Source organism: Puma concolor, chromosome B2, assembly GCF_028749965.1.
Source record: "Puma concolor isolate L17-30 chromosome B2, mPumCon1.1.hap2, whole genome shotgun sequence".
Lineage (NCBI taxonomy): Eukaryota > Metazoa > Chordata > Mammalia > Carnivora > Felidae > Puma > Puma concolor.
This window is the reverse complement of record NC_141671.1, coordinates 77095562-77119271: the sequence shown is the minus strand read 5'-3', so window position 1 is coordinate 77119271 and position 23710 is coordinate 77095562. Positions and strand designations below refer to the sequence as shown.

The window sequence follows — 23710 nt, the reverse complement described above, 5'->3', positions numbered from 1 at the left end:
CTCTTGGGAACTGGATATATACTCAGCAATAGATGGGGCTATGAATTAGCTTCTCTGTCCTGGTGGAGTGACAGGATAGGCCCCAGTGCCTGTGTAGTTCATTGTCTGGGCACACAAATCAAGCAAGATTGTGTACTGAATTCTCTGGCTGACAGGGCCACATGCTCTGTTGATGGACAGGAAGCATAGCCTGTGGCTCTCCCCAGGTGCCACTGTATGCAGGACTCTCATGGGATGCTCTGCAGCTTCCCATATGCTCTGGTTAGGTTCTTTGGTTGAGCAGCCAGAAAGCTGTATTCAGCGATGGGCAAAGCTTCAAATGAGTTTCCTGGCCCAGGAGCAATGTAAGAAACTGCTCTAATGCCAGTAAAGCTTTTTGACTGTAGTCTTGACTCAAGCCAACCAGTGTCCCAGGTTCCCTGGCCAGATAGGCCATTGGCTTTGCAGACTATCAACTCTGACTGCTGGACTCTATTCTAGTATTGCTGGGCTACCCAGCTTTTCAGGTGTTCTACTCAGGCTTTCTGGTCAAGCAGCACTGTGATCTTCACTCAGCAGTGTGCCAAAGTGTGGCTTAGCTTCCCTGCCTGAGTGGATGCAGTCCCAGCTTGAGGGCTGGCAAATCTTTCTGTTTGAGGACCTGAGTCAGGCAGACCTGCACCCCACCAAATTCCACAGTCAGACTATACCACCGACTTGGATCTATAGGTGAGCAAAGCTGCTGGTTGGGATTACTACTTGGGCACTGCAAGTATGAATTCAGTCTGCCAAGATCTAGCTGCCAGTTGTTACAAGCCCTTCCCCACATCTCCATCACAATCAGATTCCTAGTGATTAGTCCCCATGGGATAAAGACATGCGGGGGCTCTCAAGAAGTGACCCACAACACTGGGGGAGTTGGATGTCCAACCCAGGCTGTCTTTTCCCATGGAGAAAGGGTAGTCCCGGGGAGACCTCTCCATATTGTGCTGCCTGGGCCTGAGGGAGGGGCAGTGCAGCCAGCATGTAGCCACTCTGCTTACCCTTATGATGTAGTCTGTCTTGGTCTCTGTGATGCAGGGGGATGCTTCAGCCTCACCCTCATATTATATCATTCTCTCAGTTGCATCTATCTAGTCCATGAATAATTGTTAGTTCTTATGAGGGGAAACAGCATCAGGAACTACCTATGTCACCACCTTGATGACGTCACTCTTCCTTTATTAACACTTTTTTTATATTACTTTATAATAGTCAAAATCATAATGATAGTTATCATTTATTATTTAGTATGTACTAAGCACTGTGGTAAGTGCTCTGTGTAGTTTTCACCATAACCCAAAAGGGTAGGTACTATTATTCCCATTTTATAGATGAATATTGATGCTAAGAAAAATAAAATAATTTGCTTCAGGTTACCAAGCAATGTGTAAAAAGTATCAGCATCAGAACCCAAGACCCTCTTACTCCAGGTCCCGGGCTCTTAATTAATATTTTACTAATGCTGTATTTCTGGACATCAGGTATTTGCCAATTTTTTTTTCCATAGTATTCAAGAAGCAGGAATAATTTTTGATCATTCATCTCATGTATCCAGTTACTCCCATAGGGTAAATTCACTAAAATACAAGGATTTTAAAATACATACATTCACTTTAATTATACTTTTAAAGATGCTTTTAAGTAGGTACTGATGAAGGGAAATTTTTCCTACTTTTTGTCTAAATATAAATTTCTAAATTTATGTAATTTATAGACTAATGTTTAATCATTGGTGAATTCATTAATTCATGAATAATTATTAAACACCTGTGCTCTGGCATGCTTTATGTGCTAGGAATACTGAGAACAAGATAGACAAATCTTTGGTCTTACAGAGCTTATATTTTATTTGGGGAATCAGAAAATAAATGTAAAACTTGATAAAATTAACTGAGACAATATCTGTAAAGTACTTAGCATAGCACCTCGCACATGATAATGTCATGACTCTACTACTTACCCTTTAAAACTTTATTCAAAGACAGCTGCCTCAGGTTAAGAGTCCTGCAACCTAGCTCTGCTTCCAGTTAGGTATTCCCCACTCATCACCTCATTGCTACTTGGTCATCTCTCCATAACAACATACTATATTAGAATTCTCATTCACTTGACTGCTGCTTTCACTAGAGCAGAACATCCCAGCTGGTGTACCAGGAATGGATTCCCTATGGATCATAAGATAGCAATTACTGGAAATGTTGTCTCATTATAAACCCAAAGTCACTTTTCAGTCATTAAGTTTACAGAAGCTGAAGTGATATTTGATGATTACGTGTATGACAATGCCTCTTACAAATTTCTTCAGCAATCACTGGTTTTGTGTTATAATTTTGAGTAATCATTGTTTTGACATAGAAGATTTTATGCCTAGCACTCATCACTGCAGCATGTTCTCTAGGGTCTCTCTCCCTAACCTTTCTGCAAATCATTCCAATTAAAGTCTGCAAATTTCTGTGGTCACTGATGATATCCCATGGATATCCCACATATAAATATTTAGACTTATGTAGGCTTATAGTTTCACATTTGAAACTAGAAAGAGTGGCAGTTTGGGGAGGGGTTGGGTTTTTTTGTAGTGTTATTAGGTACTGGGTGTTTCCATGGAAAATTTGGTTGAATTTGTTAATTTTAGCCATTTTTACTTGTTAATTATTTTGCCTTTTGATACTAACAGGAAATAATTATGAATATATGGTATAAAGAAAATGCAGTTGTTTCACCAAGCCCAATGTAAAGATATCTCAGATCCCCTCTATTTTACTGACTGGCACCATGAAAATATCACCATTTTCTCTGCAGACCATGGTATGAAAAAGGAGGTACCACACAAGACTGTAACCTCCATGACTAGGTCATCTCTATATCCTCAAGACCTAAGACAACAGCTAGAACAGAAAGAGTTCAGTATATTCTCTCTTTTATAAACATAAATGTATTTGTGGAATGAATTATTATAAAGTGATAAGAGCCAGAAGAGGATTACAAATAGAATTATAGAAAGTTGACAAAAGGAGGATTCATATTTACTGAACTCTGTGTGTGTTGGAAGCTATACTGGGTAGGGTGCTTTAAATGTTTGATTAATCCTAGAAGTAATCAGCCTTGTTAAATACTTTGTAGCAAAGCTGAATATACCACAGACAGTACCCACCTTCATTTTTAATGCTATAATCAGCCTGGCATACATGGGAGGAAGTGATCCAGTCATCTGGAATCATCTGGATTGTGAGGTCACTTCAGAGCTAAGAGGAGCCTTTTCTTCCTGTAGATAGAATAATTAATAGCTTGCATTCCCTAACAACTCAAGATATCTTTCTTATTAGCAAGAAGCCTCTTCCCTAGAGAAATTTTATACAAAGAAAATATGGTGAACATTCTTAAGACTACCTGGTAAAAATAAATGATTTTTCTTGTTACCAGTTTTTCATTTACTTCATACCTCAATTTTAGATTACAAAACTCCTAGAAGAATTAAGAGAAGCCAGAGAAAACCATACACCAGAAATGAAACATTTCATGGGCTTAGAAAAGAAAATTAAGCAGATGGAAATGAGACATGAGCAAAGAGAGCAGGAACTTCAACAGGTAAAGTAGTAAATCATATTTACATATTTGTATAGCTCTTCATTTTTAAGTACCTCCAGTTTGCTATAGTTTTGCCATCCCTAGCAGCACTTTCTGAAGTGTTTCATTGTACATTGATCTTATTAAGAATAAATACAGTGTTTAAGAGCACATAAGACTTTAAATTTCAAATACCTGAAGATTGGTTTGCCAACTTGTATCATGTTCTTAAAATGTTAGGCATTTTACCCTGGGAATTGGTCTTTGGAAGCCATATCCCATATTCCAGCCATTTCATGTTTGTAAGAAATGTTTGTAAGAAATAGCTATATTAAAATGTAATTGTTTAAAATATTATATGTCTAGCACTAGTGATATCACAATTAGTACACTTAATGACAGATAAATAGAAATTAAAAATGGCAGAAGTAAGGGCATGATGTTTTTAGGCATTAGCCTTTCTGCTAGTATTTACCTTTGCTTGAAGAGTCTATTGGTCGGCTTGAGCTGTTACAACAAAATACCATAAACTGGGTTACTTAAAAAACTAATTTTCCACAGTTCTGGAGGCCAGATGTCTAAGATTAAATTTCCAGCTGATTCATTCTGGTTGAATATGCTCTTCCTGGCTTGCAGAGGGCCTTTCCTCAGTGTGTGCTTTGGGGTGAGGGAAGGAGACTAGAGAGAGAAAGAGAGCTATCTGGTATCTTTTCTGATAAGGACATTAATCTACTCTGAACAGGACCCCACCCTTATGATTTCATTTAACCTTAATTAGTTCCTTACTCCAAAAATAGCCATACTGTGGGTTAGGACTTCAACATATGAAAAGGGAGTAGGGGGACACAGAAAAAATTCAGTCTAAAACAGTATAAATATATATATTCTTTGAAAAAAAACCAAAAAGATATGCAATGGTTTATGGTTGACCTAAGTTCCAGAGAAACCCTAGCTCTATTTAATCATATCAAAGTTTTAGGTCTTCATCATTATAGGAACTATAAAATGTAAAATAGAGGACAAAAAGATTAGTGTAATTCATTTCTCATTTTTACATAAGGTGACTGAATGGATTAAAAAAAAAAAAAACCTCTGAATGCTGCCTACAAGAATGCTGCCTCACTTCAGACCTAAAGATACATTATAGATTGAATGTAGAGATAGAAAAAGATATTCCATGCAAATGGAAATTTTTTGAAAAGGTAGCAACACATATCAGTCGTGAGACAAAGAAGGACATTATGTAATGATTAAGGGATCAATCCAACAAGAGGATATAACAGTTGTAAATATTTATGTAACTAACATAGCAGCACCTAAACGTATAAATCAAATATTAACATCCATAAAAGGGGAAATAGAAATACCATATTAGTAGGGGACTTAACACCCCCACTTACATTAATGGATAGATCATCTGGACAGAAAATCAATTAAAAAAAACAAAACAGTAGCTTTGAATAACACGTTAGACCAGACGTACTTAACAGATATTGGATGTAATGGGCTGTGAATAGCAGCAGCATATACATTCTTTTCAAGTGTGCATGGACTGATCTTTAGGATAGATCACATTAGACCAAAGAATAAGTTTTAGACTATTAAGATTGAAATCAAGCAAGCATCTTCTCCAACCACAATGGTATGAAACTACAAATCAATTACAAAAATAAAAGAAACAGAACACAAATACATGGAGGCTAATCAAGATGCCACTAAATAACCAATAGGTCAATAAAGAAATCATAGCAGAGGGGCGCCTGGGTGGCGCAGTCGGTTAAGCGTCCGACTTCAACCAGGTCACGATCTCGCGGTCCATGAGTTCGAGCCCCGCGTCAGGCTCTGGGCTGATGGCTCGGAGCCTGGAGCCTGTTACCGATTCTGTGTCTCCCTCTCTCTCTGCCCCTCCCCCGTTCATGCTCTGTCTCTCTCTGTCCCAAAAATAAATAAAAAAGTTGAAAAAAAAAAAAAAAGAAATCATAGCAGAAATTTAAAAATACCTTGAGACAAATGAAAATGGAAACAATATTCCAAAATCTTTTGGACATAGCAAAACCAGTTCTATGAGGGAATTTTTTTTTTTTTAATAGCTACACAGGCCTACCTCAAGAAACAAGAAAAATCTCAAATAATCTAACATTACACATAAAGGAACTAAAAATAACAAAGCTCAAAGGTAGAAGGAAAGAAGGAAATAATAAAGTTCATGACAAAAGTAAATGAAATAGAGACAAAAAAAAATAAGGAAGATTAGTGAACTAAGAGCTGGTTCTTTAAAAGATAAAACTGATAAGCCTTTAGCCAGACTCCTCAAGGAAATGAAAAGACTTCAATAAATAACAATAAAGAAATGAAAAAGGGAGAGTTAAAATCAGCACCACAGAAATACAAAGGATTGTAAAAGACTACTATGAAAGGTTATATGCCAACAAATTGGACAACCTAGAAGAAATTGATTTTTATAAATATAAAATCTCCCAAGACTGAATCAGGAAGAAATAGAAAATCTGAATAAACTAATTACTAGTAACAAAATTGAATTGGTGGGACACCTGGATGGCTCAATTGGTTTTAGGTCTGACTCTTGGTTTCTGCTCAGGTCATGATCCCAGGATCGTGGGAGCAATCCCCATGTGGGGGCTCCCTGCTGAGCATGGAGCCTGCTTAAGATTGTGTCTCTCTCTCTCCCCAAATTGTGTTCTCTCTAAAAATGAAATTAAATTGAATTGATAATCCAAAAATTCCCAACAAAGAAAAGTCTGGGACCAGATGGCTTTAAATGTTTGGAAGAATTCACCTGTAAAGAAGAATTAATACCAATCCTTCTCAAACTATCCCTGCCCCCCCAAAAAAAAATGAAGAGGAAGGAATGTTTTCAAATTCATTCTACAAGCCCAATATTACCCTACCAACAACAAAGACACTACAAAAAAAAGAAGAAAATTACAGAAAGAAGAAAATTCCCTGATGAACATAGATGCAAAAAATCCTTAACAAAGTATTAGCAATCTAAATTCAAAAATACATTAAAAGGATAATTCACCACAGTATGGTGGGATTTATAGGATACAAGGACGCTTGAGTTCTTCAAATCAACATGACATACCATATTAGCAAAATGAAAGTTAAAAATCATATGATTTAAATAGATGCAAAAAAGCATTTGCCGAAGTTCAGCATACATTCATGATAAAAAATTCTCAATATGCTGAGTATAGATGAAACCTCAGAAAGGCCATATATGACAAACCCACAGCTGACATGATACCCCACAGTGAAAAACTGAAAAGTTAGCTTTTTCACTAACATCAGGAACAAGGATGTCCACTCTTTGTTATACTCCAAGCTAGTACCAGAAGTCATAGCCACAACAACCAGATAAGAAATAAAAAGCATGCAAATTGAAAAGGATGAATTACAACTGTCACTATTTACAGATAACATTGATAATGTATATAGAAAACCCTAAAGATTCCACCAAAAATCTATTAGAATAAATGAATTCAGTAAAGTTGCAGGATGCAAAATTAGTATACAGAAATGAAACAGATGTCTGTACATTAACAACTAGCAAGAAGAAATTAAGAAGACCATCACTTTATAACTACATCAAAAAGAAGAAAATACATAAAAATGAATTTAACCTAAGAGTTGCAAGACCTGTACTCTTAAAACTGTAATACATAGATGAAAGAACTTGAAGAAAACACAATAAATGGAAAGATACACATGGATTGGAGGCGTATTATTGAAATGTTCATAATACCTAAAACAATTTGCAGATTTGGTGCAGTCCTTATCAAACACCAGTAGTAGTATTTTTCATGGAACGAGAACATATATTCCTAAAGTTGATATGGAATCACAAAAGACCCCAAATACGCAAAGCAGTCTTGAGAAAGAACAAAGCTGGAGGTATCACACTCCCAGTTTTTCAAATGTATTACAAAACTATAGTAATGAAAACAGTATAGTCCTGACATGAAAACAGACACACAGATCAATAGAACGGAATAGAAAACTCAGAAATAAACCCATGCTTATATGGTCAATTAATCTATGACAAAGGAGGCAAGAATATACAATGAAGATAAGATCATCTCTTTAATAATGATAATAATGGTGCTGGTAAAACTGGACAGCTGCATGCAAAAAAAAGTAAGATGACCACTGTCTTACACTATATACAAAACAAAAGGAAACAAACAACACCTCAAAATGGATTAAAGACCTAAATGTAAGACCTGAAACCATAGATCTACTTTAAAAAACAGTAAACTCTTGGACATTAGTCTTGGCAATGTTTTTTTTTTTGTTTTTTGTTTTTTGTTTTTGAATAGGCCTCCTTAGAGAACAAAGGCAAAAATAAACAATTGGACTACATCAAATTGTAGTAGGCATGGGGTGCCTGAGTGGCTCAGTTGGCTAAGCATCCAACTTCCATTCAGGTCACAATCTCATGGCTCCTGAGTTCGAGCCCCGCATCAGTCTCTCTGCTGTCAGCACAGAGCCCACTTTGGATCCTCTGTCTCCCTCTCTCTTTGCCCCTCCCCCACTAGTCAGAAACAGACATTTAAAAATAATTTTTAAAAAATTAAAAGCTTTTTCACAGCAAGGAAACCAACAAAATGAAAACATACTGAAGGAGGTATGTGAAGAAGTCAAACTGTTAGGAGGTATTTGCAAATGATATATCCAGTAAGGGGTTAATATCCACAACAAATGAAGAACTCCTAACTCAACACCAAAAAAAAAAAAAAAAAAAAAAAAATCTAATTTAAAAATGGGCAGTGGCAGGGAAGGGCCAAGATGGCGGAACAGCATGGAAGCTTTTTTTGTGTGTCCCTCGTTCCTGAAATGGAGCCAGATCAACACTAAACCATCTTGTACACCTAGACAACTGATTTGAGGATTAACACAACAATCTGCATAACCTGAACCACAGAACTTGGCAGGTACATGGCATGGAGAGGTGAACTGGGGGAGAGAAGCTGCGCAGGGCAGGGGGCTGTTTTTGCTTGTGGAGAGAGGAAGGGGGGAAGGGGAATGGGAAAAGCAACCCCACACTCCCCTGCCTCCCCTCTGCTGAAAGCAGCTGGAGAGAAAGTGGAAGAGTGGAAATAGCCACAAGGGACTGAACAAAAAAGGGAAAAAGGAGAAAGGAGACAGTTTAAATTCCATTAAGACTCTATAAACAGGGGGAGCACAAGAGAGTCTGAAACTCCACAGCTTGATACCGCGCAGTGCCCTGGTGGGAAGAGCAAATCCTGAGGAACAGTGAGCAAGGTCCAAGGGGTTCAAGGTCCACACAGGAAGTGGCAGTTTCCCTACTGGGAGGATATTTGGTAGAGACTGTGCAGCCTCCACCCAGACAAAGGTCCCAGGGGACCCTGGAAAACAACCATATTTGCTGGTGTTGGAACAAGGACATTAAAGGTGAAGCCTGGTACCAGATGTGTGTTGTGATTTTCCATAATCCCTGAAACACTGCTGCTACATGATCGTGTAAACTTTTTTGGCAGTAGGCCGGCACCCAGCCACAGTCTCTAGGCAGCAGCACGATCTCACGAATGTTTTCTAGGGGCAGACCGGCACCCAGTCATTGCTCAGGGAGACCCTCCCACAGAGAGGCTGAATGGGTCCAGCCACAGTCCCTCAGAAGTGAGGGGTTGGGAAAAAGCCACATCTGAGATAAAACTCAGGAGGGAGGTGCTACCTGGCAGCCTCACGGCTTGGCCAAAGACAGTGTAGAAGAGGGAAATGGACAGAAGCCAGAGACAAAGGAGGGGTGCTTGATTGCTGCATGGGGAGAACACAGAGTTCTGATACTAGAGAGTAGGTAGCTGGGGGATGCCATTTTCACCCCTCCCCCACAAGGGCATACACACCTACATGCATCACAACAATCAACCCCAGTAAGCCAAGCAGTGCCATCTAGTGGAGAATGGAGCTGTTACATTAAGCCCTGCCCAACCAGGCCAACCATGCTCTTGAGGAACACCACAAGTCTCTCTGCCAGCTTATAGACTATAAAGGGCTTCGTAGTTTGACTTCTGGGGAAAACCAGATGTAATTTCAATCCTATTTCATTTTGTTCACTGGTCCATCTATTCAATTTTTTTTTCTTTTTCTTTTCTTTTTCTGTATTCAAGAATGAGAAAAAAATTTTTATTTTCCACTTTTCTTAAAAAGATTTTTCTTCAATTTTTTTCTATTTTTTTACTTTTTTGTAAATTTTTTTTTGAAAATTTTTTAAATTCTATTTTACTTTCATCATTTCATTCTATTTTGTATTCTTTTTCAAATTTTCACGTTTTCCTTTTTTTTCTTTTATTTTTTTCTTATCTTTCCCTTTTTTCTCTAATCTATCAAGCTTTTTTCAACAACCCGACCAAAACACAGCTAGTATCTAGCATCCTTTATTTGATTCCTTTTGTGTTGTTTTTTTTATTTTTTTTTATTTCATTAATTCCTTTTGTTCCTTCAAAATGACAAAATAAAGGAATTAACCCCAAAAGAAAGAACAGGAAGAAATGACAGCCAGGGACTTAACACAGATACAAGTAAGATTCTGAACCAGAACTTAGAATCATGATAATAAGAATACTAGCTGGGGTTGAAAATAGAATCCTTTTCTGTGGAGACAAAAGAAGTAAAAGCTAGTGAGGATGAAGTCAGAACTGCTATAACTGAGCTGCAGTCTCGAATGGATGGCATGGCAGCAAGGATGGATGAGGTAGAGCAGCAATATAGAGGACAAAACTTATGGAGAATAATGAAGCAGAAAAAAAGAGACTAAGGCAAAATAGCACAATGTAAGCATTAGAGAACTCAATGACTCATTAAAATGGGATAACATCAATCATAGGGGTCCCAGAAGATGAAGAGAGAGGAAAAGGGGTAGAAAGTTTATGTGAGCAAATCATAGTAGAAAACTTTCCTAACCTGGGGAAAGACACAGACATCAAAATCCAGGAAGCACAAAGAACTCCCATTAGCTTCAACAAAAAATGACCATCAACAAGGCATATCATGGTCAAATTCACAAAATACTCAGGCAAGGAAAGAATCATGAAAGCAGCAAGGGAAAGTAAGTCTTTAACCTACAAAGGAAGACAGATCATACTTGCAGCATACCTATCCATAGAAACTTGGCTGGCCAGAAAGGATGGCAAGAGATATTCAATGTGCTGAATCAGAAAAATATGCAGCCAAGAATTCTTTTTTTCAACGTTTTTATTTATTTTGGGGACAGAGAGAGAGCATGAACGGGGGAGGGGCAGAGAGAGAGGGAGACACAGAATCGGAAACAGGCTCCAGGCTCCGAGCCATCAGCCCAGAGCCTGACGCGGGGCTCGAACTCACGGACCGCGAGATCGTGACCTGGCTGAAGCCGGACACTTAACTGACTGCGCCACCCAGGCGCCCCTGCAGCCAACAATTCTTTATCCAGCAAGGCTGTCATTCAAAATAGGAGAGATAAAAACTTTCCCAGACAAACAAAAATTAAAGGAATTTGTGACCACTAAACCAGCCTTGCAAGAAATTTTAAGGAGGACTCTGAGGGGAGAAAAGATAAAAAAACAAAACAAAAAGACCAAAAGCAACAAAGGTTGGAAAGGACCAGACATCACCACCAGAAACTCCAACTCTACAGGCAACATAATGGCAATAAATTCATATCTTTCTGTACTCACTCTAAACGTTAATGGTCTAAATGCTCCTAATCAAAAGACATGGGGTAATAGAATGTATATAAAAAAATATCCATCTATATGCTGTTTACAAGAGACCCATTTTAGACCTAAAGATACCTTCAGATTGAAAGTAAAGGGATGGAGAACCATCTATCATGCTAATGGTCGCCAAAAGAAGCCAGGATAGCCATACTTACATCAGACAATCTGTATTTTAAAATAAAGACTGTAACAAGAGGCAAAGAAGGGCATTATATCATAATTGAGTCTATCCACCAAAAACATCTAACAGTTGTAAACATTTAAGCCCCCAGCGTGGAAGTACCCAAATATAGAAATCAGTTATTCACAGACATAAAGAAACTCATAGATAATAGTACCATAATAGTAGGGCACTTCAACACCCCACTTACTGCAATGGACAGATCATCTAATCAAGAAATCAACAAGGAAACAATGGCTTTGAATGACACACTGGACCAGATGGACTTAACAGATATATTCAGAACATTTCATCCTAAAGCAGAGTACACATTCTTCCTGAGTGCACATGGGACATTCTCCACAATAGATCACATACTGGGACACAAATCAGCCCTCAACAAGTATAAAAAGATCGAGATCATACCTAATGCATATTTTCTGACCACAATGCTATGAAACTTGAAATCAGCCACAAGAAAAAATTTGGAAAGATAACAAATACCTGGAGACTAAAGACCATCCTACTAAAGAATGAATGAATGGGCTAACCAAAAATTAAAGAGGAAATTAAAAAGTACCTGGAAGCCAATAAAAATGATAACACCACAGCCCAAAACCTCTGGGATGCAGCAAAGGCCGTCATAAAAGGGAAGTATATAGCAATCCAGGCCTTCCTAAGGAAGAAAGGTCTCAGATACACAACCTAACCTTACATCGTAAAAAGCTGGAAAAAGAACAGCAAATAAAACCCAAAACCAGCAGAAGACAGGAAATATTAAAGATTAGAGCAGAAATCAATGCTATCGAAACCAAAAACACAGAACAGATTAATGAAACCAGAAGCAGGTTCTTTGAAAGAATTATCAAAATTGATAAATTCCTAGCCAGTTTGATTAAAAAGAAAAAGGAAAGGATCCAAATACATAAAATCAAGAATGAAAGAGAATAGATTACAACCAACACAGCAGAAATATAAACAATAGAATAATCTGAGCAATTATGCGCCAATAAAATGGGCAATCTGGAAGAAATGGACAAATTCCTAGAAACATAGAAACTACCAAAACTGAAACAGGAAGAAGTAGAAAATTTGAAAAGACCCAGAACAAGCAAAAAAATAGAATTAGTTATCAAAAATCTCCCAAAGAGTCCAGGGCCGGATGGCTTTCCAAAGGAATTCTACCAAACATTTAAAGAAGAGTTGACACCTATTCTTTTGAAGCTGTTCCAAAAAATAGAAATGGAAGGAAAACATCCAAACTCATTCTGTGAAGCCAGCATTACCTTGATTCCAAAACCTGACAAAGACCTCACTAAAAAGGAGAATTACAGACCAGTTTCCCTGATGAACATAGATGCAAAAATCCTCAACAAGATACTAGCCAACTGGATCCAACAATACATTAAAAGAATTATTCAATATGATCAAGTGACATTTATACCTGGGATGCAGGGCTTGTTCAATATCCGTAAAACAATCAATGTGACACATCACATCAATAAAAGAAAGGACAAGAACCACATGATCCTCTCAATAGATGCAGAGAAAGCATTTGACAAAATACAACATCCTTTCTTGATGAAAACCCTCGAAAGAAGGGATAGAAGGATCATATCTTGGGGCACCTGGATGGCTCAGTCAGTTGGGCCTCCAACTTTGGCTCAGGTCATGATCTCACTGTCTGTGGGTTCAAACTCCATGTTGGGCTCTGTGCTGTCAGGTTAGAGCCTGGAGCCTGGTTCAGATTCTGTGTCTCCCTCTCTCTCTGCCCCTCACCTGCTCACGTTCTCTCTTTCTCTCAAAAATAAATAAATATAAAAAAAAAATAAAAAGGATCATACCTTAGCATCATAAAAGCCATATATGAAAGACCCACCACTAATATCATCCTGAATGGGGAAAAACTGAGAGCTTTCTCCCTAAGGTCAGGAACACGACAGGGATGTCCACTCTCATCACTGTTATTCAACATAGTATTGGAAGTCTTAGCCCCAGCAGTCAGACAACACAAAGAAATAAAAGGCATCAAAATTGGCCAGGAGGAAGTCAAACTTTCACTCTTTGTAGATGACATGATACTCTATATGGAAAACCCAAAAGCTTTCACCAACAAACTGCTAGAACTGATCCATGAATTCAGCAAAGTTGCAGGATATAAAATCAATCCACAGAAATCAGTCACATTCCCATACACCAATAATGAAACAACAGAAAGAGAAATCAAGGAATCCCATTTGCAGTTGTACCAAAAACCACAAAATGCCTAGGAATAAATCTAACTAAAGAGATGAAAAATCTACACACTGAAAACTACAGAAAGCTCATGAAAGAAATTGAAGAAGACACACAAAAAAATGGGAAAAATATTCCATGCTCATTGATTGGAAGAACAAATATTGTTAAAATGTCAATACCACCCAAAGCAATCTACATATTCAGTGCAATCCCAATCTGAATAACAACAGCATTCTTCACAGAGCTAGAACAATCCTAAAGTTTGTATGGAACCAAAGCAATCTTGAAAAAGAAAACCAAAGCTGGAGGCATCACATTCCTGGACTTCAGTATGTATTACAAAGCTGTAATTATCAAGACAGTATGCTACTGGCACAAAAACAGACACTCAGATCAATGGAACAGAGAACCCAGAAATGGATCCACAAATATATGGCCAACTAATCTTTGGCAAAGCAGGAAAGAATATCCAATGGAATAAAGACAGTCTCTTCAGTAAATGGTGCTGGGAAAACTGGACAGTGACATGCAGAAAAATGAACCTGGACCACTTTCTTATACCATACACAAAAATAAACTCAAAATGGATGAAAGACTTCAATGTAAGACAGGAAGCCATCCAAATCCTGGAGGAGAAAACAGGGAGCAACCTCTTTGACCTCAGCCGCATCAACTTCTTATTTGACATGTCTCCAGAGGCAAGGGAAACAAAAGCAAATATGAACCATTGGGACCTCATCAAGATAAAAAGCTTCTGCACAGTAAAGGAAACAATCAGCAAAAGTAAAAGGCAACTGACAGAATAGGAGAAGATATTTGCAAATGACCTATCAGATAAAGAGGTAGTGTCCAAAATCTATAGAGAACTTATCAAACTCAACACCCAAAAAACAAATAATCCAGTAAAGAAATGGGCAAAAGACATGAATTGACACTTCTCCAGAGAAGACTTCCAGATGGCCAACCGACACATGAAAAAATGCTCAACTCACTCATCATCAGGGAAATACAAATCAAAATCACAATGAGATATCACCTCACACCTGTCAGAATGGCTAACATTAACAACTCAGGCAACAACAGATCTTGGCGAGGATGCGGAGAAAGAGGATCTCTTTTGCACTGCTGGTAGGAATGCAAACTGATGCAGCCATTCTGGAAAACAGTATGGAGGTTCCTCAAAAAATTAAAAATAGAACTACCCTAGACCCAGCAATTGCACTACTAGGTATTTGTCCAAGGGATACAGGTGTGCTGTTTCAGAGGGGCACAGGCACCCCAATGTTTATTTATAGCAGCACTGTTGACAATAGCCAAAGTATGGAAAGAGCCCAAATGTCCATCAACAGATGAATGGATAAAGAAGATGTGGTATATGTATATACACAATGGAGTATTACTCAGCAATCAAAAAGAATGAATTCTTGACATTTGCAACTACATGGATGGAACTGGAGGGTATTAAGCTAAGCGAAATTAGTCAATAAAGACAAATATCATATGACTTCACTCATATGAGGACTTTAAGATACAAAACAGATGAGTATAAGTACAAAAGGAAGCAAAAATAATAAAAATCAGGAAGAGGGACAAAACATAAGAGACTCTTAAATATAGAGAACAAACAGCATTGCTGGAGCGTTGTCGAAGGGGGGATGATCTAAATTGGTAAGGGGATTAAGGAATCTACTCCTGAAATCATTGTTGCACTATATATATGCTAACTAACTTGGATGTAAATTAAAAAAATAATTTAAAAAATAAAATAAATAAAAATGGGCAGTGGACCTGAATATTCTTATAAAGACATACAGGTGACCAACAAACACATGAAAAGATGTTCAGTATCACTAATCATCAGGGAAATATTTTCAGAATGGAAACACGATATACCAAAACTTAGGGGAGGCAGGAAAAATAACTGATACAAGTTCATAGCAATAAATGCATATATGGAGAACCAAAAAAGATTTCATATAGACAACTTTAAACCTCACAGAACTAGAGAGAGAAGAATAAATGAAGCCCAAAGTTGACAGAAGGAAGTAACAAAGATCAGAACAGAAATAAATGAAATAAAGACTAAAAATAAACTAAGAGTTGGTTCTTTTAAAGATAAAATTAACAGACCTTTAGGTAGACTAAACAAGAAAAGAGAGAGAAAACTAAAATAAATGATCTCAAAATGAAAGAGGAGACATTACAACTGATACCACAGAAATACAAAGGATCATAAGAGACTGGCATGAATAATTGTACAGCAACAAATTGGACAACCAAAAGAAATGGATAAATTCCTAGGAACAAAACTTAACAAGAAGGCATCATGAAGAAATAGAAAACTTGAAAAGACTGATTATTATTAAGGAGATTGAATTGATAATCAAAAACCTCTCAACAAACAACATCCAGGACCAGAGGGCTTCCCTGGTGAATTCTAAAAACATTTAAATAATTGGTACCAATTCTTTTGAAACATTTGCAAACAAAAAGGAGGGAACTCTTCCAAACTTATTTTGCAGGGCCAGCATCACTCCAGTGCCAAAACCTTGCAAGGATGCCACAAGGCAACACTGGCCAATATCCCTCATGAACATAGATGTGAAAATCATCAACAAAATATTACAAGTCAATATCAGCAATACATCCTAAGAGGGTCATACACCATTAAGTTGGATTTATTCCAGAAATGCAGAAATGGTTCCTCATCCACAAATCAGTGTGATACACCTCATTAACAAAATGAAGAGTAAAAAGCTTAAGATGATCTCAGTAGATGTAGAAAAAGCATTTGACAAAGTTCAATATCTTTTCCTGATGGAAACTCAACAAATGGTATAGAGGGAAGGTACTTCGACATAATGAAATCCATATATTAAAAACCCATAGCTATCCTCATAATCCATGGTGAAAAGCTGAAAGCTTTTCCTTTAAGATCATGAACAAGATAAGGATGCCCACTCACACCACATTTATTCAAAATAGTATTGGAAATCTTAACAAGAGCAATTAGTCAAGAAATAAAATGCCTCTGGGGCACCTGGGTGGCTCAGTTGGGTGAATGTCCGTCTGACTTCGGCTCAGGTCATGATCTCACGGTCTGAGTTCGAGCCCACGTCGGACTCTGTGCTGACAGCTCAGAACCTAGAGCCTACTTCAGATTCTGTGTCTCCCTCTCTCTCTGCCCCACCCCCCTGCTCATGCTCTCTCTGTCTGTCAAAAATAAATATTAAAAAGAAATTTAAAAAAAAGAAATAAAATGCCACCAAATTAGAAAGGAAGAAGTACAACTACCACTCTTTGCAGATGACATGACATAATATATAAGAAACCCTAAAGACTTTACCAAAAGCTATTAGAACTAAAAAATTCAGTAAAGTTTCAGAATACAAAATAATATACAGAAATCTGTTGCATTCCTATACACTAATAACAAACCATCAAAAAAATTTTTTAAGTTAATTTAAAAAAATTTAAATGCCATGCTTATAGATATAGAGAGTAGATAGGTGGTTTCCAGGGGTAGGGCATGGGAGGTAGGAAAAATGGGTGCCAGGAGAAAAAGGTAAAAACTTCCAGCTAAAGTAAGTTATACGGATGTAATATACAGTGTGGTGACTATAGTTAATATAATAAACTGTATATTTTAAAGCTATTAAAGAGCAAATCTCAAAAGTTCTCCTTACTAGAAAAACAAATTTTGTAACTATGTATGACAGTGGATATTAACTAGTATTATGTGGTTATCTTTCTGCAGTATTCGCAAATATCAATCATATGTCACACATGTGAACCTAATGTTACATGTTTATTATACCAATACAATAAACATAAAAAGCTAAGTTCATCACCTCTAGACCCACCTTAAAATAAATGCTAAATGGAATTTGTCAGGTGGAAATAAAATGAAGCTAATTAACATATTTAAAATGTATGATTATTAGGTATAAAACTCACTGGAAATGGTAAATAGTCCAGAGTCAGATTCACTAAGATTGTTGTGGCAATTCATAATTCATTTACAACTCTAGTTTCAAAGTTAAAAAACAGGTGCGCCTGGGTGGCTCAGTCGGTTAAGCATCCGACTTTGGCTCAGGTCATGATCTCACTGCTCATGAGTTCGAGCCCTGCATTGGGCTCTGTGCTGACAGCTCAGAGCCTGGAGCCTGCTTCAGATACTGTGTCTCCCCCTGTCTCTGCCCCTCCCATGCTCATTCTCTTTCTCTCTCTGTCTCTCGATAATAAATGTTTTTTAAAAAAAGCTAAAAAACATTAAAAATAACCATAACTATACTAATTTGTTATTGTATACAAAATATAAAAAATGTTGATTTTAACATCAATAACCTGAAGTTGAGGGGAGGGGTGGAGTAAAAGTGTAAAGTTATCTACTTAAATTAGGTTGTTATATCATATTTTATGTAAGCTTCATGGTAACCACAAAAGAAAAACCTGTACCAATTACAGAAAAGATTATGATAAAGGAGTCAAAGAATACTACTACAAAAAGTTATCACATCACAAAAGACAACTGCAAGAGATAAGCAAGGAACATAGGATCTACAAAACAGTCAAAAAATAAAATGGCAATTGTAAATCTTTATCAGTAATTCCTTTAAATGTAAATTGATTAAATTCTCTATTCAAACCACATAATTGCCAAGTGGATGAAATACAGATCCAACAATATGCCCCTACATGAGACTTTAGCTTTAAGACAAACATCATAGGCTGAGGGAAGGGATAGAAAAATGTGTTTCAATCAAATGGTAACCAGTAGAAATCAGGAGTAGCTGTAATTATGTCAGACAAAATAGATTTTATGCTAAAAATCTACAAAAGAGACAAAGGTAATTTCATAATGATAAAAGGGTCAATCCATCAATTAAATATATCAGTTGTAAATATTTATGCATCCAACATCACAGCACCTATGTATAGAGAAATAAACAGCAATACAATGATAGAATGGATCTTATCAATGGATAGATCTATCCAAAAAATCAGTAAGGAAACAGTGGGATTTAAATAGTGGGATGTAAACAGTGCTATAGACAAAATGGACCTAACAGACATACACAGTACATTCCTTCCAACAGCAGCAAAATAAACATTCTTCTCAAGCACACAAGGAAAATTTTCTAGTATAGATAATATGGTAGGCCACAAAAGCCTTAGCAATTTTAAGATTGAAATCATAGCAAGTATGCTTTCTGAACACAATGATAGGAAACTAGAAGTCAACAGGAGGAAGAAAACTGGAAAATTCACAAACATAAAAATTCAACATCACCTCCTAATTAACAATGGATCAAAGAAGAAATTAAAAGTAAAATAAAAAGTATCTTGAGGCAAATGAAAATGGAAACACAACATACCGAAACATATGGGTAGCAGCAAAAGCAGTTCTAAGAGAGAAGGTAATAGTGATAAATGCATACATCAAGAAAAAGATCTCAAACAACTTAACTTACCAGCTCAAAGAACTAGAAAAAGAACAAAATAATCCCAAAGTTAGCAGAAGGTTAGAAATAAAGATTAGAGCAAAAATAAATGAAATGGAGTATAGGAAGACAATAGAAAATATTAACAAAACTCTAGGAGTTGGTTCTTTGAAGAGATAAAATTGACAAACCTTCAGCTAGGCCAACCAAGAAATAAGAGAGGACTTAAAATTATAAATAGAATAGGAAACATTACAACTGATACCATAGAAATGCAGAGGATCATAGGAGATTACCATATACAACTATATGCCAACAAACAGTACAACTTAGAAGAAATCAGTAAATTGCTAGAAACATACAACCTACCAAGTCTGAATCATTAAGAAACAGAAAATCTGAACAGACCAGTTACTAATAAGACGACAGAATCCAGAATCGGCAATCAAAAATCTCCCAACAAAGAGAAACCGAGGGCCAGGTGACTTCACAATTGTATTCTACCACACTTTTTTTTTTTTTTTTTTTTAATTTAAATTCAAGTCAGTTAACACAGTGTAGTATTGGTTTCAGGAGTAGAACCCAGTGATTCATCACTTCCATGTAACACCCAGCACTCATCTCAACAAGTCCCCTCATTAATGCCCATCACCCATTTAGCCCATTCCCCCACCTTCCTCCCCTCCAGCAACCCTCAGTTTATTCTGTGTATCTCTATTTTTATCTTATTTTTCCTTCCTTTCCCCCATGTTCATCTGTTGCTTCTTTTTCTTTAATTTTTTTTTTTTTTAACATTTACTATTGAGAGACAGAGAGAGAGAGAGAGAGAGCATGAGCAGGGGAATGGGAGAGAGAAAGGGAGACACAGAATGTGAAACAGGTTCCAGGCTCCTAGCTGACAGCACAGAGCCCAACGTGGGGCTCGAACTCACAAACTGCGAGACCATGACCTGAGCTGAAGTCAGACACTTAACTGACTGAGCCACCCAGGCGCCCCTTGTTGTTTCTTAAATTCCATATGAGTGAAATCATATGATATTTGTGTTTCCATGACTGACTTATTTTGCTTAGCATAATACACTCTAGTTCCATCCACATTGTTGTAAATGGCAAGAGCAGGGATGCTGAGGCCAAACTGCTTGGGTATAAACCCTGACTCTGCCTCCAATCGGTTGTGTGTGAATCTTGAGCAAATTATTTTTTGCTTATCTGTGCCTCTATTTCCCTACCTGGTAAATGGGGGTAAATATATAGAATTCACCTGCTACTATGTTTTGCAGGGTTAAATGAGTTAACATATGTAAAATGTTATATGTAAAACCAAGCCTGGCACATGATAGATGCTACATGCATGTACTTTTATCATTTTTACTGCTGTAATGTATATTAATGACGTGTGTTGTATATTAGAACTGTTTTGATTATGTCTCAAGTGCTAATCTTGAGGAACTACATTGGTGGGGGTGTGTTTGGATTCATACCAAGGTATTAGAAATTTCTGATGCTTTGAATGCCACATTTTTTTTAAAGCTTTGAGTTAAAAAAACAAAAAAACAAAACTCAAGCTCCCTAACTCCTCCCTATCAGAATGAGAATTCCTGGTTCTTACCCTCTTCTTCCACAAGCTTATTGATGGACACAGGCTCCCTCTCCTTCTCCCTCCCCTCTACTACAGTCAGCATTGTCGCACTTGAGCTTTCTTGGAATGTTAAATCTTCACTCCCACGATGAACTGTAACAGTAATAATAGATTTTTATTTTTGTTTATTTTGTTTGCAGATAATACAGCAAACACACCAAGTAGTAGAAACTGAGCAAAGCAAAGAAATTGAGAAATGGAAAAGACTTGCACAGTTGAAGAATCGTGAGTTGGACAAGTTCCGCACAGAATTAGACTCAATATTAGATGTTCTTCGAGAACTGCACCGGCAGGGGGTGGTTGTGCCGGTTGCTTTTGCAGAGGAAGTGAATGCATCGGAGTATTACTAGCAACTGGGATTTTCTGTGACCTCATGGAAAGGCCTGATGATGGATGATGAATGGGATTGTGCCACTGTCAGAAAAAGGCTTTTGAAAACTAATGTTCCAGTATGTTGCCAGAAAGCAAATAGTACAAGAGCAACATTTCAAAATAAACTGCCCTAAACCAGTAAAAAAAAAAAAAAAAAAAAAAAAGAGAAAGAGAGAAAAAACCATTATGCTGTATTTTACTGAAAATCATTAACCAGTCACATTTTAAGTAACTTCTGGACAAGTCCCTTTATGTCAGAGGATTAGAACTAGGGAGATGAGTTGTAAAAGGTCTAACTTAAATTCTAGATATGAAAAGAAAAAAACTGCTCATACTCCGCCATTTTTGACTAAGTGTGTATTAATCCTTGGTACCAGAAAAACAGCTCCTCTTTCTCATGGAAACATGGAGAAGAATGTGAGCACAGTGGTTTGAACAGTCACATCCACAGCCACCTGAGTGGCAGAGCTTCCACAGTATTTGACAAGAATTATAACTTTGTACAGGCAGACAAACTCACTTGTGTTCTCCCAGATTTCCACTTCTACCTCCGGGTGCCTCATTTTCGCACCTGATATAAAAGGTGCAAAACGTATTTCACATTTTAAGAGGGGAATTTGATTTATTGTTTTAATCTTTTACACTCCATGTCTTAAATGCTAGTCCTTTTTTGTAAGTCTAAGATTATAAACAGAATATAACATCTTTACTTTCTCTATTTAAAAAGTAATATATGTTCATTAGAAAAAAGTAAAAACATGCACATAAGTAGTTGGATTGTTATTTTTTACAATGCCCTTTTCCAAAAGCAGATAATATATGGAATACTGGTGTGTTAAAGCTGTAGCCACCTAATTTTCAAGTGTTTGGGCCCTGTGCTGTCCTATAGAATATGAGCCACATGTAATTTTCAGTGTTCTTCTAGCAACATTTAAAAAGATAAAAAGAAATGAAATTAATTTGGGTAATTTATGTAATCAATCTAAATATCAGTATAAAAATTGAGTTTTTACATTTTTCCCCATACTTCGTCTCCAAAATCTAGTATATTTTACATTTCAGCACAACTCAGTTTGGACTAGCCACATCCCAAGTGCTCAATTACCATATGCCAGTAAGTGCAATTCAGAAATAATAATTAAAGGGTGAAATACTATGTAAAAGATGGGTAAAACAGATCTTGGTGAAATTATGAGTAGCAAATATGAAATGTGGAAATTAAATATAAGGAATGCAAGTAAAGTCTTAATGTTCAACATTTCTTATGTCCTTAAGTTGGTAGAAAAAGCATTATTTAAAGGTAGCTATTTTTTATGTGAAAGAATATTAAGTTATAAACTATTTTGGTTATTAATTGAGTGTATTTTTGTGTGTTTTTTTATCTGTAAACCTATTAATTTATAGCTACACTCATCCCTCCCTCTGTCCTTTTGACTCTCCATCAGCCATTCGTTCCAAGCACAAACATGGTTAGTTCTGAAACACAAGGAAGGGCCAACATCAAATAGATTATTACTTACAGAGAAAAGTACATCCTGTGTTGATGAGGATTCTTTATTCTTTTGGAATAAGCTGTGCATATGGCAGGTGTTCACTTTTGTTTATAGATAGATCCCTAAGTACTATCAGAACTATTAGTTATACCTAAAATCCTCAGGAACCATACTCCATTCCTTAGTCATTGCCCTAAGGGTCTAGGATGAGAACACAGAAGATAGAGAACACTTAGGCTATCCTGAATAGGAAGACTTTTATGAAGAATTAATCTCCAGAAATTATCAGTCCCCTGCTACCAATTACATCCCTCTCACAAGGTCACAAGTTACCTGCATCCACAGGGCAGGAGCCTCACCAGGATATATGGCTTGCTGCTGACACCACTGCTTTTGTGCAGAGGGATTTCTGATTCGATTACTTTGAGCCCATAGCATTCTAGAACTAGTATCAACGCATCACCCTTGAGAAATCTAGGCTTTAGTATTAGGGTCCCATTCCCTGTTACAAAAATCCTAAATTTGTGACTAAATGCCAAGAAGGTGAAAACAAGTATTTCTCTTTCCCACCCATACTGCTAAAAGCTCTGATTAAGTCGGATCCACAGGCACATTATGTATGGAGGTAATCCTATTCAGAGTAAGACGCTTTATAGTTACATAGCTCTTCACGCTATCCTGCTTTGAAGAACTCTTTAGTAATAAGTAGTAAGAGGAGTGGATTTGAAAGTTTTCCAAACCTCCTAAGTTACTGTAATTCTATTTTGGTATTTGAACCCATGAATTAGAGCCTTCCCTTGCAATTTCTGTAGAAAAGTCAAAAATGGAAAGCACATATATTCTCTTTTAGCACCTGTCCAGCCCTAATTAGCCTATTTACTACTCCCCTCTAGTCTAAACCATAGCAGATCCATTTGTCTCCAGGTTTGCTGAAAGCTTCAGTCACAACCACCTAAATATACAAATGGTGGTTGTGGGAGAGGAAGATGGTGGCATAGGAGGACGCTGGGCTCACTGTGTCCTGCTGACCACTTAGATTC

General features: G+C 37.0%; 1 protein-coding gene across 4 annotated transcripts in view; it reads left to right on the top strand.

Annotated features, from left to right (window-relative positions):
* Window positions 1-22531, top strand: part of CEP162 (centrosomal protein 162) — a 120037-nt gene extending 97506 nt beyond the window's left edge. For all 4 annotated transcript variants that reach the window (XM_086707346.1, XM_086707347.1, XM_086707345.1 and 1 more), the window contains 2 exons: window positions 3472-3606; window positions 20946-22531. In XM_086707346.1, coding sequence (XP_086563472.1) covers window positions 3472-3606; window positions 20946-21155 — 345 coding nt within the window. In that variant the 3' untranslated portion in view covers window positions 21156-22531. The remainder of the gene's footprint in view (window positions 1-3471; window positions 3607-20945) is intronic.
* The last annotated feature ends 1179 nt before the right edge of the window (window positions 22532-23710 follow it).